This window comes from Nannospalax galili, unplaced genomic scaffold, assembly GCF_000622305.1.
Source record: "Nannospalax galili isolate Female #2095 unplaced genomic scaffold, S.galili_v1.0 scaffold1146, whole genome shotgun sequence".
Lineage (NCBI taxonomy): Eukaryota > Metazoa > Chordata > Mammalia > Rodentia > Spalacidae > Nannospalax > Nannospalax galili.
The window spans coordinates 581,976-595,331 of NW_008355380.1; the positions used below are offsets into that span (position 1 = coordinate 581,976).

The window sequence follows — 13,356 nt, forward strand, 5'->3', positions numbered from 1 at the left end:
CACCTTAGACATCTCTTTATTAGGACCTGTGTACATGTATTCTGCAAATACAAGTAGGTATTAGGAAATACATCCTTTTGAAACATTTTATGGCCCTAAACACTTCATTCTAACAGGCCATGCAGTTCACTGTTTGCCAGGAGGACAACTCTTTCCTTAGGCTCAGTGACCAAACAGGAAACAGAAGCTGTCCCTCCGTAGGTATGTCCTTTGGGCTCCCTTCAAGAACTGCAAGGAGGCTGTGCAGAACTCACCAGCGAAGATGCATGTGGCTCCTGGTGCTCTGAGCAGACCACAGAGCTGAATAATTCAGCCTCATACCCTTACGTTGGTTTCACTGCTCAGAACTAATGGGACACCACATGATATACTTCGGCCTCTGCTACTGACATGACAGTTCAGAAAAGCCACTACCTCCCCAGGCTGCCACATGCCAGAGAGGACGAGACGAAAGTTCCTGTCTTGTGACAAAAACTCCATATAGAATAAAATTTAGAAAAAAAAGAAAAGCTCTCAAGAACCCACTAGCTAGTTCTTGGCAGAGGCTGCAGGTTCTGGAGACTGAAGGAATTCATAAGGGTCATGGGTGACATCCGGCTGCTCCCCAACACTAAGGCGAGAAGGACTTCCTGCAAGTTTAAAAGAATACAGCATTTCAACACAGATGGATCTGCAAAGCTCATGAAATCAACATCTGTCTGACTGCTGTCCACAGAGATGTTCTCACTGGCACTGGACACAGGTCCCCTCACATCCCAAATTGACTCAGGGTGGTCCAGAACTTGCCTTGGGCTCATCTACCTTGCTGATACCTTGACCACTAGGCGATCAGAAGCAACATTCCTAGTCTCTCTTTTGGCAACTGCAGCCAGGCCTCTGTACCACTTCCTTAGAAAATACCAGAACTCATTCTGCCCACAGAATGCTTCAGGACACAGGTGAAGGCAGAGAGAACAAGCAGCACTGGAAGCCAGGTTGCAGCTTGGTGAGCACGTCAAAGCATGCATGAGCTCAACACCCAGCACCAGAAACAAGAGACAGCACAGCTCTGTGCAGCTCTCTCCTCTGAATTCAAACAGTACTTCCTGTTAGGAGGAGGGACACTCCAAGACTCCGGAAGCAAAGGAAATGCAAAAGGCCCAAGCTCCTATGGCTACCCATTCACAAAGGCGCTCCCCAGTGTCATAAAGGCAGTACGCAGTCTCTAGGGAGAGGAGACTCTTCCAACTGCCTATTAAGCTGTGCAGAGAGCTCCAGGAATTCAGCTTTCATGAGCTGTCACTGATGCTGGAATGGGGTTTTTGGTGATGCTGCGGATGCTGCCTCTTGAGTTAGTCGTGCCTGTAAGCAACCCTAATAAACTTACTACTGGTTCACTACACTAAAGGGTAGAACTAGTTCTCTGGTCTGTTGTTGGTCCCTATCTGGGTAGATGGATATTTATTCACAGATGATGGACAAGAGAATACACTGCAGTCCCAGAAAGCACCATACGTGGGACAGGATCCTAAGTAGGCTGTGACAGTTGTTGTGTGGTCTTTACTATGGGCAGTAAGACATTCAAATGAGGCTGAATGGTCTTCCAGAAAGAATGTGCCCAGGGAGCAGAGGAATCACAATCAGAAGAAGGCATATAGATACTTTCCTCCACATTAGCCTCCAAGCGGAACGAAGGCAGGATGAGATGGGTTGGCTTACTATTTCTTACAGCTGGCAGGATGCAAGGAAAGAGTGTGAATTAGATCTGAGCTGAAGAGCTCTTCCTGGGGTCCAAAAACGAGAACCCATGTGAAGAACTAGGCCGTGAAGGAGGAGAGAACAGGCAGAAGTAACAGAAGATTGCTTCAGGTCTGATCTTTAAAACAGAGGAAGGGAAAATCCATTATTCAGCATGCAGACAGAAGCCTTAATGACACAGCCTTGTATAGGAAACTCTGACAACCAGGGAACACTCTGTGTATGAACTGATGGAACTGGGGAAGACTTCTCAAGCAATGAAAGGGCCTAGTACTGTCTGGCTCATGAGGCTATAAAACATGGAAGCAGAGAAACTGAGTAATAAAACTACCTAAGTCTCCTCGAGACCAAGGCTACCTAACCTGAAGCAATGCAGGAAAGCGTTCCCAATGGCCTGGCTCACTGGGAACACTTGGCTATCCCTAGCTGAAGTTCAAATGAGTATCAGGGACTGGAAGACAACAGGGAAAGGATTAACACTACTGAAGAAACGGGACCCACCTGCAGGTGGCCGTGTTTAATGCCTAGTTCACTAGGCCAGCAGGAACGTGTTCATGAGAGCTAAGAAAGAGGCTGACTGAGCAGAGACCTCAGGATTGGTGTAGAGCGCTAGTGGCTTTGTTGAGTTCCATGGTGGGATGTGATCTTTACCAGAAGAGTCTGAATGACTTAGATCAGCATGTAAATTAGTTTCATAAAGTGCAAAAGAAATCAAGAGGGAACGGAAAAGACAAACCAGACAAAGGAGCCCATAGAGGCCACTCAGAGGCAAATGGGACAAGATCTGTGTGAGTTCTCATGGGAGAAACTGACGAAAAGCCAATGCTACACCAGTGAGCTGCTGCTGGAAGGCTTCAGAGATGTGAGAAAGCAGTGAGAAAAATTAAGCTCGTTCTAGGGGTGGGGGGGTACTCTCCCAGAGTGTATTGTGTACATTTCTCTCCTGCCACAAAATATAACTGGGGGTAGAGACTGTCTACCCAGACCTGGTCCTTTCAACAGCCAAGTACAGCCAATGGAAAGGTAAGAGCTGTGTTAGCCCAGAGTCTGTCAGAACTAGGGAGCCAGCTGTGGTGGCAGGCATGACAGACAGGAGTGCGGCCCTGCTTCCCCTTGGGCTTGTTGAGACCATGAGGGGTGATGAAATGCACAATGGCCCCATGGTAGCAACACTGCCCCAGGACGAGGAGGATGAAGGCTCCTGGAAAATGACTGTGTGGACAGAGGGCTAGGAAGGGCAGTGTTAACCCACCCCTGACACCGTACCCAACACTGCTCTTTATGTGTGCCAGTACAAGTGATGAGACTGTTTTGTGCTACATTAGACCATTACTTTTCAGTATCTCTTTGGCCATCCAAGATGAATTGGGGCTTGCTTAGAGTAGACAGCATAGGTCTTCAGAGATCCTGCTCATACGCTATAAAAAGGTTTCATTATATAACGGTCGAGTGTCTTACAGATTTTAAAAAGCATCTGGAAGAATGGTAAAAGCAGCAGTTTCAGAGCTTGAATGAAGGCAACCTGCATGAATGAGAAAGATCACTCCCAGGAGCCATCAGTTTGTTGGGTGAAAGATCCCAGAGGTGGGCTACCTCTCCATGAGGTGTTGGTCAGGGATGCCTTTGAGGCCTCACAAGCCATAAAGGCTTTTGTCACTGCACTGCTGCTGGTTACATGCCAGAGCTACACAGTAAATCTCTATGACTGAAGACACCACGTAGTGTGGCTGCAGGATATGGAAAAACCAGGTTGAGACTGAGCTGGATGTTCTCTCCCTGCTAGATGGTTTTCATAGTGCTAGATGGTACTAGGTGAGCTGCTGGGGAAAAACTGTCATCAACAGTCCTACAGTGAAGTCTGTGAGCTACAGTACCAACATGCTCAGCAAGGTGTGTCCAGTGATGTGATGGTGGCATGACTGTTAAAGATGCAACAACCTGCTGATTAGACTTAGCCTTTCCCACAGATGGGAACTCACATCTAGCACTATAATCCAAGACAAAAGCCAATGGCTAGGGAGGTCATAGGCCTCTGTGGGAAAGCAACTACCCCTGTTTTGATAAATGTGTGTGATGTGTCTATCAAACTGCCTTTGAAACATCTGTGTTTATGTCCACAGAACATTGCTGCTGTCAGCCTCAGTCAAGGAGGAAAACTTTTTTGCAATAGGCAATATACTACAGAGATCCAACTGGTTAAGCGTCTGAGAACAAGTAACTGTTGCTGTGGCCTAGTGGCCCAGTGCGCCCTCATAGATGGAGGAGAAAAACCATATGCCCCTTCCACAGCTTTGGGAACATCATAGGAGAGGAGGCAGAAGGAATGCAAGAGCTAGAATGGGTGGAGTGTTGTGTATGTGTTTCCTCCCGGGAGAGGGGAGAGCTCATAAAACTCAGAAAGTTGCCACGTATGGTGGCACACAGTGGTGCGTGGTGGCACATGGTGGCGTGGGTCTTTTAACCCTAGCACTCAGGAGGCAGAGGCAGAGGCAGAGGCAGGCGGATCTCTGAGAGATGGAGGCCAGCCTGGTCTACATGGTGAATTCCAGGCCTGTTGGGGCTACGGGAAGGCCCTGTTTGAAAAACACCCTCCCCCTGAGAAAGAAAATCCAAACAAACAGGACACTCGGGAAGTAAACAGAACTTACAAGGGTCAGGAAGCTCCCAAAAGCTGCCAGATTCATAAGGACCCTCTTCACGGTTAGAAAAGCAACAAACAATTGCTGGGAAAAGGAACTATGCCAACCAGCCAAGCTACCTGCAAGATGTGCAGGGAACTCCAGGATGCAGCCTTCAACTGTGCTAGGGTGGGCCTTACAGTGATAGGGCTGCCTCTGAGTAACCCATGCTCCTGTAAGTAACCCTAAAATAATCCACTGGCCCACTAAGCTACACATGGGTAGAACTGTTTCTTTAGTCTCTTGTCAGTGTCCTACCTTGGAGGAATATATGTTTATGTCTCATGAGTGTGCAGAGCACAGGCAAGCCCTTCAGTGCTTCCTAAGGCCCCACGAATCTATGTGAGGCTCTTACCTGGAGGGTGTTGCTCCCTTTCAGAGGCGGTGGACAGAGAGCTGAGGTTTGAGGATGGCCGGGAGCCCCCTCGCTCTGCCTGTGCCTCATGCAAGTCCTGCAGAAGCCTGGCTGTCTCATCCAAATTCAAGTGGCTGTCATCATGGTCCAGCTCCTTCTTCACTTTCCCTGTTTGACAAAGATGATGGGATGCTGGTAAGCACAGCCAGCACACATAGCCCACTCAATGATAGGCCATGGCTGGGGAATGGAACAGGAGCAGACCCAGTGTCCTTTCATTCAAGCCAAGTACCACATTGAATCTCAGCCACCTGATGCATGAACACTATGAACAGCCTTGGCCACACAAGGATGTGAATTATGCTGGCGTCCTGCCATTAAGAGAGAAAGAGAGAGTATGCAACAAAGGTTGCTGAGCAGGGACTCCACCTAGTTCCCAATCTGGAGCCAGGCTTGATCAGGAAGGCCAAAAGGCCACCTTTGCCCTGTACTAAATGTGGCCCTGAACCCACCCCAATGATACCTGAGAATGGTCCATGTGGTTCCAAACCATTTACTGGTCTCAGAGCATAGGGTACCACAATCCAGTGTCACCCAACCCAGCATCCAGGGTGTAAACTCTGAAACCTGTAAATGACCCTACAGAGCAGCAAGGAGACAGAGTCAGCAGGCAGGGCAGCAAACAGAATGCCTAGGGATGACACCCCAGGGTCTAGAAGGCAGAAGCATGACTGCAGAAGACAGGTCAGATGGGACCTTCCGAGACAGGAACAGCACTTACAGCAAGAGTCCGTCAGAGCAAAGGAGAGGAGAGCCCTTGGATACTCAGCAGGCATGGGTATGGTCAGCCTCAGCATGGAGAGGGACACCTAACCAAGGTGTTTACTTCATGAGATGGTAGGTTGGTAGTTACTGAAGAAAGTATAGCCAGGAATTTCCATGTTTGGTAAAAATCATGTGACCCCAGGGTTCAAAAGGGTTCTAAAGAAAAGCAAACCAAGGCACATCCTAACCCAACTTCTGAAAAGTCCCAAAGAAGGAAAAACCCCCAAGCGCCAAGATAAAGATTAGTAGTCTATATGCAGGAAAGTATACCAACCAGCCTGGGCCACTATACCTAAGAAGGCTGATACCTAGATTTGAATTTGGAGGAGATGGAGGAGTCCCTACCACCAACTGACACTACACTTGTGTAAAGTATGGGCCATATCTACCCTGCCTTCCTGTAGAGTCTGGAGCTGATATAGGCCAGGCCAGGTGTATGTGGATGTGTATGTGGCAACACTTGAAGAGGCTTCCCCCAATCCAAACCCTATCATGACTGTCATAGCTCACTTGAGGACTGAAGTGTACTCCCTACAATTCCATGGGTTGGGGTCCTTAGGAGCCTGTACCTGGCTCTCTTCGGACTTGCTCCATGTGCCTTCTCCCTCTGTTGATACTGTGGGGGTTTTGATAGTATGTTGTTTCAGGGTTTTTGTTACTGTTTTGTTTTTTCTATAAAAGATCCTAGCTCTGAGTCCTAGGACGCCCCCAGCAAGTCATGAAGTCTGGGTGTTTGGAGGACTGAGATACAGTTCAGAAAAGACAACAACTAAGAAGATGGCAGATCTGAATCCAATCACTAGAAACTGTATTAAACACAAATTACCTAAAAACACTCAAACCAAAGGCTGCATGAGGCTGGGGAGACTTTACTGTCACCTTTAAAAAGGTTGCACAAAGCCCGCTTTCAGTATGAGAGAGGGCTTCTCAGCCTGGCACTCCTGATTCTGGGGCCATCTGCACTATAAGATGTGGGGCCCCTAAGAAGCAACAACATAAAATGCCTCCAGGTACTGCCGCATGCTCCAGTGGAGTACCACGGAGGCAGGTGTGTACACCAGGAAGGGAAGAGCAGACACAGCACAAAACACCACCAAGGGACCTCGATGGCTGTCAGTCTTAGATGAAAAAGCACAACTAACACCACACAGAAAACAGGCATTTCCTAAAGGTAGAGAGCACATCCTCCAGAGCATAAGCGTGCTAACAGGTAGCTGACACACCTTACACAAGATCTGCAGCACCAAACTGACCCACTGTCACACTGGGTATATAGCTTAAAATCAGAATGGAACAGGAATACCCAGCCAGAACTATCTGGAGCTCCTGCTCAGGGTAGGAGGAACCAGAGCTGCCTAGGGACAGTGACAGAGGTCACATCTATTCAGCTGAGCCTGAAAGTATGACCAAGGGGCTCTGAAGAAAACACATGAGTTTTTATTTCCTACTCTCTTACAAACCACAACATCCCTTGTTTCTGTTCTTGTTTGTGTGTGTGTGTTTTCTGTTTTTTGGTATAAGGGATGGAGCCCAGGACTTTGTTCATGCTAGGAAAGTACTCTCCCACTGAGTCATAAAACACTTCTGATACCAGCCTTAATCAAGTTTCTACTCCCATACAGGGAAACTGCAGCAGACACCAGTTAGGTATCCTCTAGTTCAACTCCGTTCTGATATTGTCCCCTGGAGATGGTGTCTAATTCCATATACTAAGGGCACAGTAGTACCTTACCCACAGATCCAGGATGGTTCCTATCTTAACTGACTGGTTATAAGGAGAGGACCCCACAGGTCCTTCCTCAGGTATGTTATTTGCCAGGGCAGCTCAGGAACACAGAGAAACCAAATGCTGCTTTCTTACTGCACCACACATCACAGGCAGGAGTGGGTGTCCACGCAAGATGCCACAGAAGAAAGCACCCAGATGCCTCACCCAGAGAGCTGAGCATGGATACATCCAGGGAGACGTCAGGATATGGTTTCATTGACATAAAATCCAGAACAGAACCACCACCATCTCCCAGTGAGTCCCCAACCTGCAGAAGACAGGAAAAATACCAAGTTTAAACAAGATAAACAGGTAGCACAAATGTCAGCTAATGGCAGCTGTGGGAGTCCACAGGATGTGCTAAGTTTGAGCCACCCCCTTGGTAAGTAACACCCCAGCCCTGGGGTGAGGGCAGGATCCAAGGAACAGAGTCGACTCATGAGTCCAGTCTCATTAATGGATGTGCAAATCCACGCCCAGGGAGCTTATTCAGATTAACAGACTGCTGGTAACAACCCTTTGCTAACTTCTTAGGGAATTCATTAGTGCTATGGGAATATGAGAGGTTGACCACAAGCAGCCCTAGTAGACACATGGAACTCAAGGGCCCACCACCTTTCCAGGAGCACTATGGCAAATTCTAAAACCAAAGCTGGCCATCTCAGGGATAAACCTACAATTCTCAGGGTTCTGGGAGCTTCTGCTGCCCAGCTTCTGCCATGCTCCCACACGGGCCTTACAGAGTTCCTTAGGACCCGAGACTCAACCCTACACTTGATCACCTCTGATACATGGGCCACTGTTGGCTAGTGGACAAGCTCTGCGACACAGGCAGTGGTGCTGCCCACCATGTCAGGCCACACATAATACTTGCCACTCAGACCAAGGGGCCCCACCCTCCTTGAGGCAGTGTACAGTCGACTGCTCTGAGTTTGTTTCAGCCCTCTCTTCCAATTGCTAAGGTAAGCAGATGAGGGAGAAGCACTGCCACAGTCCGTCATCAGAAACATGTAGCTCCTAAATAGAATGACAAGAGGCTGTCCCACCACCCCACTGCAATGGCTAGTGACCATCACCACACAAACCCCAAAGCTGGGCTTCTGCTCACATGTGTGGGAAACCCACCTTCACCTGGTCTGCCGGTCTCACAGGGATGCTCCTCCTCTGCAAAGTAACAAGGTGGGAAACCAGTTTTTTCAAAGCAATTTTTCATTACAGGGCAATGTGTTCACATTACACTAACAGTGGCTTGTTCACTACCCAGGGTTCTGCCCATCACAGGTTAACTACATCCACAGCTGAAGCAGGAATCTTGCAGGACTCTTCACAGCTGGTAATGAAAGCAGACCAAGCAGGTTCACTCATTCCACACCAGCCAAGTGCCCAGATGCCATGCCAGGGAAGGGGGACATGGGCAAGGTGATTCCCAATTCTGTGTCTTCAGCCGGTGTTAAAAACAAACCAAAATACGCAGCCTGAGAAAAACAGGCCTTGTGGTTTAGCCCAGAACATGCCATTTTTACTGCTGCTGTGCACTTGAAATTATTCCACTCTAATGGAAGTTCACTCTTAAATAAGGAATTCGAGTTAATCAACAGCACTTCATTTCAGGGACACAGGGAGCATTTTCCTGCTGTGCTAGACAAGATGTAGATAGAAATGGCATTTGCAGGGCCAGCAAGATGACTCACTCAGTGGGTAAAAGCAGCTGCCACACAGCCTGACACCCTTGGTTGGATTCCTGGAATCCACAGTGAAAGGACAGAACCAACTCTGACCTCCACATTTGTACCACAGCATGAGTGCCTGTACTCATATACATACGTTATACATACACACAATAACAACAACAACAACAATAATAATAATAATAAAAGAGGTGGCCTATGCTGAGGCTGACTTCCTGCCTAGAGGGAACTATACCTGGAGGATGACAACCAGAACAGAAGCTGAACCTGTGACTGGTGGGGCTGAGCTCTGGAGGGGGCTCCAAAGTTTCTAAGTTTATTTAGTCACAGAAGTGGCTACCAGGCCAGACCAAGAGCCATGGGAGCCATAGGCCAAAATAGTCCTGAGCCAATATGGACAGAGACTCACTAGAATGCCACCTAGCCAGAGCACAGACCTCCTGGGAATCTCTAGCCATCAGAAGAGTCTCAGCAATGCTGCTCCTTAACATTATGGCCACACCACCCCTAGAATATGGCTGTCCTAGGCCTGGCCTGACAGAACTGGGAGGTCACAGGTAACTTCCTGTCAAAATGAAGGTCAATGTTCTTCAGGTAAATACAATAAAATCTTTGGGGCCGAGGAAATAGCTCAAGTGGTAAAGCGCTTGTCTCACAAGCATGAGAACTTGAGTTTGACCCCAGAACCTCTGTGTAATCCCAGCACTAGGGAGGTGGAAACAGGAGAATTCCTGGGGCTTGCTGGCCAGTTAGCCTGTTAGCCTGGCCTACTCAGCAAGCTCCAGACCAGTGAGACCCTGTTTCACAGGTAAAACAAAACCCCAGGCACCTGAGAAACAACAACTGAAGCATATGTGTTCATATGCATAGAACACATGTGTACACACAGACACACATACTGCATACACATATACACACAGGCACAAACAACATGCACATACACACACACAAAGATGCACACAGGCATGTGTGTGCATGCATACACACAACACTAAAATCCAACCTTAGGCTAGGAACGTGGCTTGGTGGTAGAACAGTTGCATAGCATGCACAAAGTCCTGCACTTGACTCTCAGCACTAGAAAAAAAAACCCTGCCATCTTCGGCCAGCAGAAACAGACCGTATGTACATGTCTAATTTGGATGTAAAAACATCCTTAGCTAATGAACATACACATTGAGTGAGGGTCTGAGCTGGCCCTAACCTGCAGTGTGTCAGCTCTGGTCTTGACAGACAGACATATCACAAACAGAAAGCCAAGACACAAAGGGCCACATGCTTCTTCAGAAACCATAAATGCTAGTCTCTGTTACAGCAGAGAGGAAAAGTCCACATAGATTCACGTGAAGGGAAAACAAGTTTCAAAAGTCACAGCGAAACCCTGTAGACAGACAAAAGCTGAGAAGAGCTCACACTGCAAATGTGAGCTGTGAGAGCCAGCACGTTCTTCAGGAGCAGGCCGAAGACCAATGAAGAACACAGGCTAAGGGGGTCGTAAGACCTGGCAAGCTTCTTTTTTTCACAATTAAAAAAATACTTTTGCTTCTTTTAAAGACACTTAGCTCTTAAAAGCAAAATTTAAAGCTCAAGGAGCCAAGAACAGCCAACAATGACCTAAGCAGCCGTGTCTCTGGAACCTATTGGGCTGGATGAGTGCTCTGCCGGAGAAACACCAAGGCGAACCCTCCAAAATCACAGCATCTGAAAATCTTACCTGCTTCAGCTGGAAGATCATCCTTGAGTGGTCTCCGCCTGTGATCTGATCCAGGAGGTCATCCACCATTTTCTTGCTGTAGCTCCCAGCATCCTTCACAAACTCCTGCAGGCTAGAAGGGGACCATATGAGGGATGTGTTAAAAAAGCATCCCATCTCCAATTTCAAGATTCATCCAACAGTGACAGAAGTCCTGACTCCAAAAGTCTACTGTGGATATCTCCTTAGTCCTCTGGGAGCTACCCAGACAGGTGTGCAAGGGACAGGACTGAGAGCTCTCCATCAATGTTCAAAGTGGTTTATGTCCAAAAATGGTTAAAAAGATCGCTAGGAAAAAAACAAGAAAGAAGGAAGAGGAGGAGAAAGAAGAGGAAGAAGAAGAGGAAGAGGAGGAGGAGGCAGGAAATGGTTCATAGGTACATGCTCTACATACACTCATAAGACATGCTGGTTAACCTCTAAAGAAGGTTAACCTCTAGTATTTGCCAGTTTGAGATTTAAAAGCACAGGCAGCATGGAAAGGCACAGTGGTGAGTGGGCAGATGGGGAGGGGCAGGGGTTAAGACTCAGGGCACACCTTTTGATACCACTTTGATTTTTGGACCATATGAATATATTAGCTCAAAAATAAATAAAAATTTAAGATGTAACCAAAGAACAAAAATCCACTAGAATAGAGCACCAAACGTGGCCTCCTAAGGACCCCAGACTTTGAGGACCTTCACAGAGAGATGCAAGGAGGCTGCTGGCCTGGAGCTTTAGCTTAAACCAGGATAAACACACCTGCTGACAGAACCATCATCTGGGACACTGTGACCATGTGTATGGAGAGCAGATCTTGAGGATGGAGAGCTGCAGGGCTCACAGGCCAACTCTGATGCCCCTACAGCCCTGGCCCATGTAATTTATTTTTGCACTGCCCTGGTAGCTATGAGGTGGTACCATCTCCAGGTCTTAGCTGTGGGACACATGGAACCCAAACATGTTCCAGGAGCAGACACCTGGGGAAGGTGGTAGGATGTCAATGGTCTATGGATAACTTGCCTCAGTGCCCATGGCACTGGTGACATGAAGGACTAACCAGGGCCTGCTAGCCAGCAGTGCTCTAACTATAAGTCTTTGCTGCTGATTTACAACACTGTCTTCTTCTGAAGGAAATCCCTTCCTTCACATCTACTTTTACTGCTTCTTTATCACAAAAATCTGGGTCTGGTATTATTAATGTATAAGAACTAATTGGAATTTTATTTTATTTTTAAAATATTTTATTTATTATTACTTTTTTAAGTGTATGAGTGTATTGCCTGCATGCATGTAAGCGAATCCATGTTGTGCAATGCCAGAGGGGGTCAAAAGAACGTGCTAACTGGAGTTATGGAGGGCTATTAGCCACTGTGAGTGTTGGGAATCGAACCTGGGTCCTCTGCAAGAGTAGCTAGTGCTCTTAACCACTGAGCCATCTCTCTAGCCCCTGGAATTTTATTTTTCGAAGCTTTCACTTTTTAAGAGGCTGGCAAAGTTTAATTATCCATAAAAACTTACTAAAAGTCTACAAAGATGATTTGTATTTTGTATTAAAACAAAAAAGTTCTATGGAAATTCAGTCCTATACTTGTGGAAGATTTTTTTTGAAGACAGGGTCTCCCTGTAGCCCCAGCACCTAGAACTCACTGTGTAGACCAGGCTGGCCTTGATCTCACACAGATCCACCTGCCTCTGCCTCCCCAGTGGTTTGGATCAAAGATATGCACCACAACGCCCAGCCTCTGATTTTATTTTAATTATGTGTGTCTGTGTGGGGGTATGTTTATGTGAATTCAAGTGTTTGCAGAGGCCAGGGGAGGGCATCAGATGCCCTGAAGCTGAGTTACAGGCACTTGTGAGCCACTCAACATGGGTGCTGAGAAATGAACTCAGATCCTCTATAAGAACAGTATGTGCCCTTAATCACTAAGCCAATTCTCTAGCTCCACATTTGTGGCTTTTCTGTAACATTTTGGTCTCTGTTATGGGCTAAATTTTGCCCCACTCCACCCCACCTTATCCTACCCAAGTTTATCAGTTGCAGTCCTGACCCCAGTACTTCAGAATGTGACTGTTTGGAGACAAAGTCTTCTGAGAAGTGATTAAGGCAAAACAGGTTCACTAGGGGAGTTGCTGATCTAATCTGACTAAGGTCTAAAGAAGAGGTAGTCAGCACAGAGGAATGGCTGTATGAGGACACGGGGCGGACCAAGGCTGACAAAACCTGGAGCACAGGCCTCTAGTCTGCAGCACAGCGAGCACGAAGAGCTTTTGTTTAGGCCTCAGTTATGGAACCTGTCTCCAGCTAACACGGTCACTAAGAAACGTATTTCAATGCAACTGTGAAAAAGACTCTTCGTCAGCCTATGGTTTGCTAAACACACACACTATCAAGCTGTACCGCCTGGGTCACTGCCTTCTTAAAATGCACAGCTGTGGCAGAAGCCTGGACAGTGGCAAAAAGGAAGGGCGTTTCTGCTGCCACAGGCCCTGCTGCTAGTGCCATCCCCAGCTCACAGCGAGGCCAAGCTGCTCACTAGGAAACAGCTCTCACACATGGCTGTGTG

The 13,356-nt window shown here is 47.5% G+C and overlaps 1 protein-coding gene across 10 annotated transcripts in view; it reads right to left on the reverse strand.

Moving 5' to 3' along the window:
* Positions 1 to 13,356, reverse strand: part of Brd9 (bromodomain containing 9) — a 27,362-nt gene continuing 14,006 nt past the window's right edge. For 6 of the 10 annotated variants that reach the window (XM_008852503.3, XM_029555757.1, XM_008852501.3 and 3 more), the window contains exons 12-16: positions 10,766 to 10,877; positions 8,489 to 8,527; positions 7,529 to 7,631; positions 4,771 to 4,938; positions 1 to 629 (exon numbers count right to left, since the gene is read on the reverse strand). In XM_008852503.3, coding sequence (XP_008850725.1) covers positions 529 to 629; positions 4,771 to 4,938; positions 7,529 to 7,631; positions 8,489 to 8,527; positions 10,766 to 10,877 — 523 coding nt within the window. In that variant the 3' untranslated portion in view covers positions 1 to 528. Of the gene's footprint in view, positions 630 to 4,770; positions 4,939 to 5,551; positions 5,752 to 7,528; positions 7,632 to 8,488; positions 8,528 to 10,765; positions 10,878 to 13,356 lie in introns of those variants that run through there. The other 4 variants (XM_029555755.1, XM_029555758.1, XR_003846987.1 and 1 more) reach the window with 4 other exon arrangements.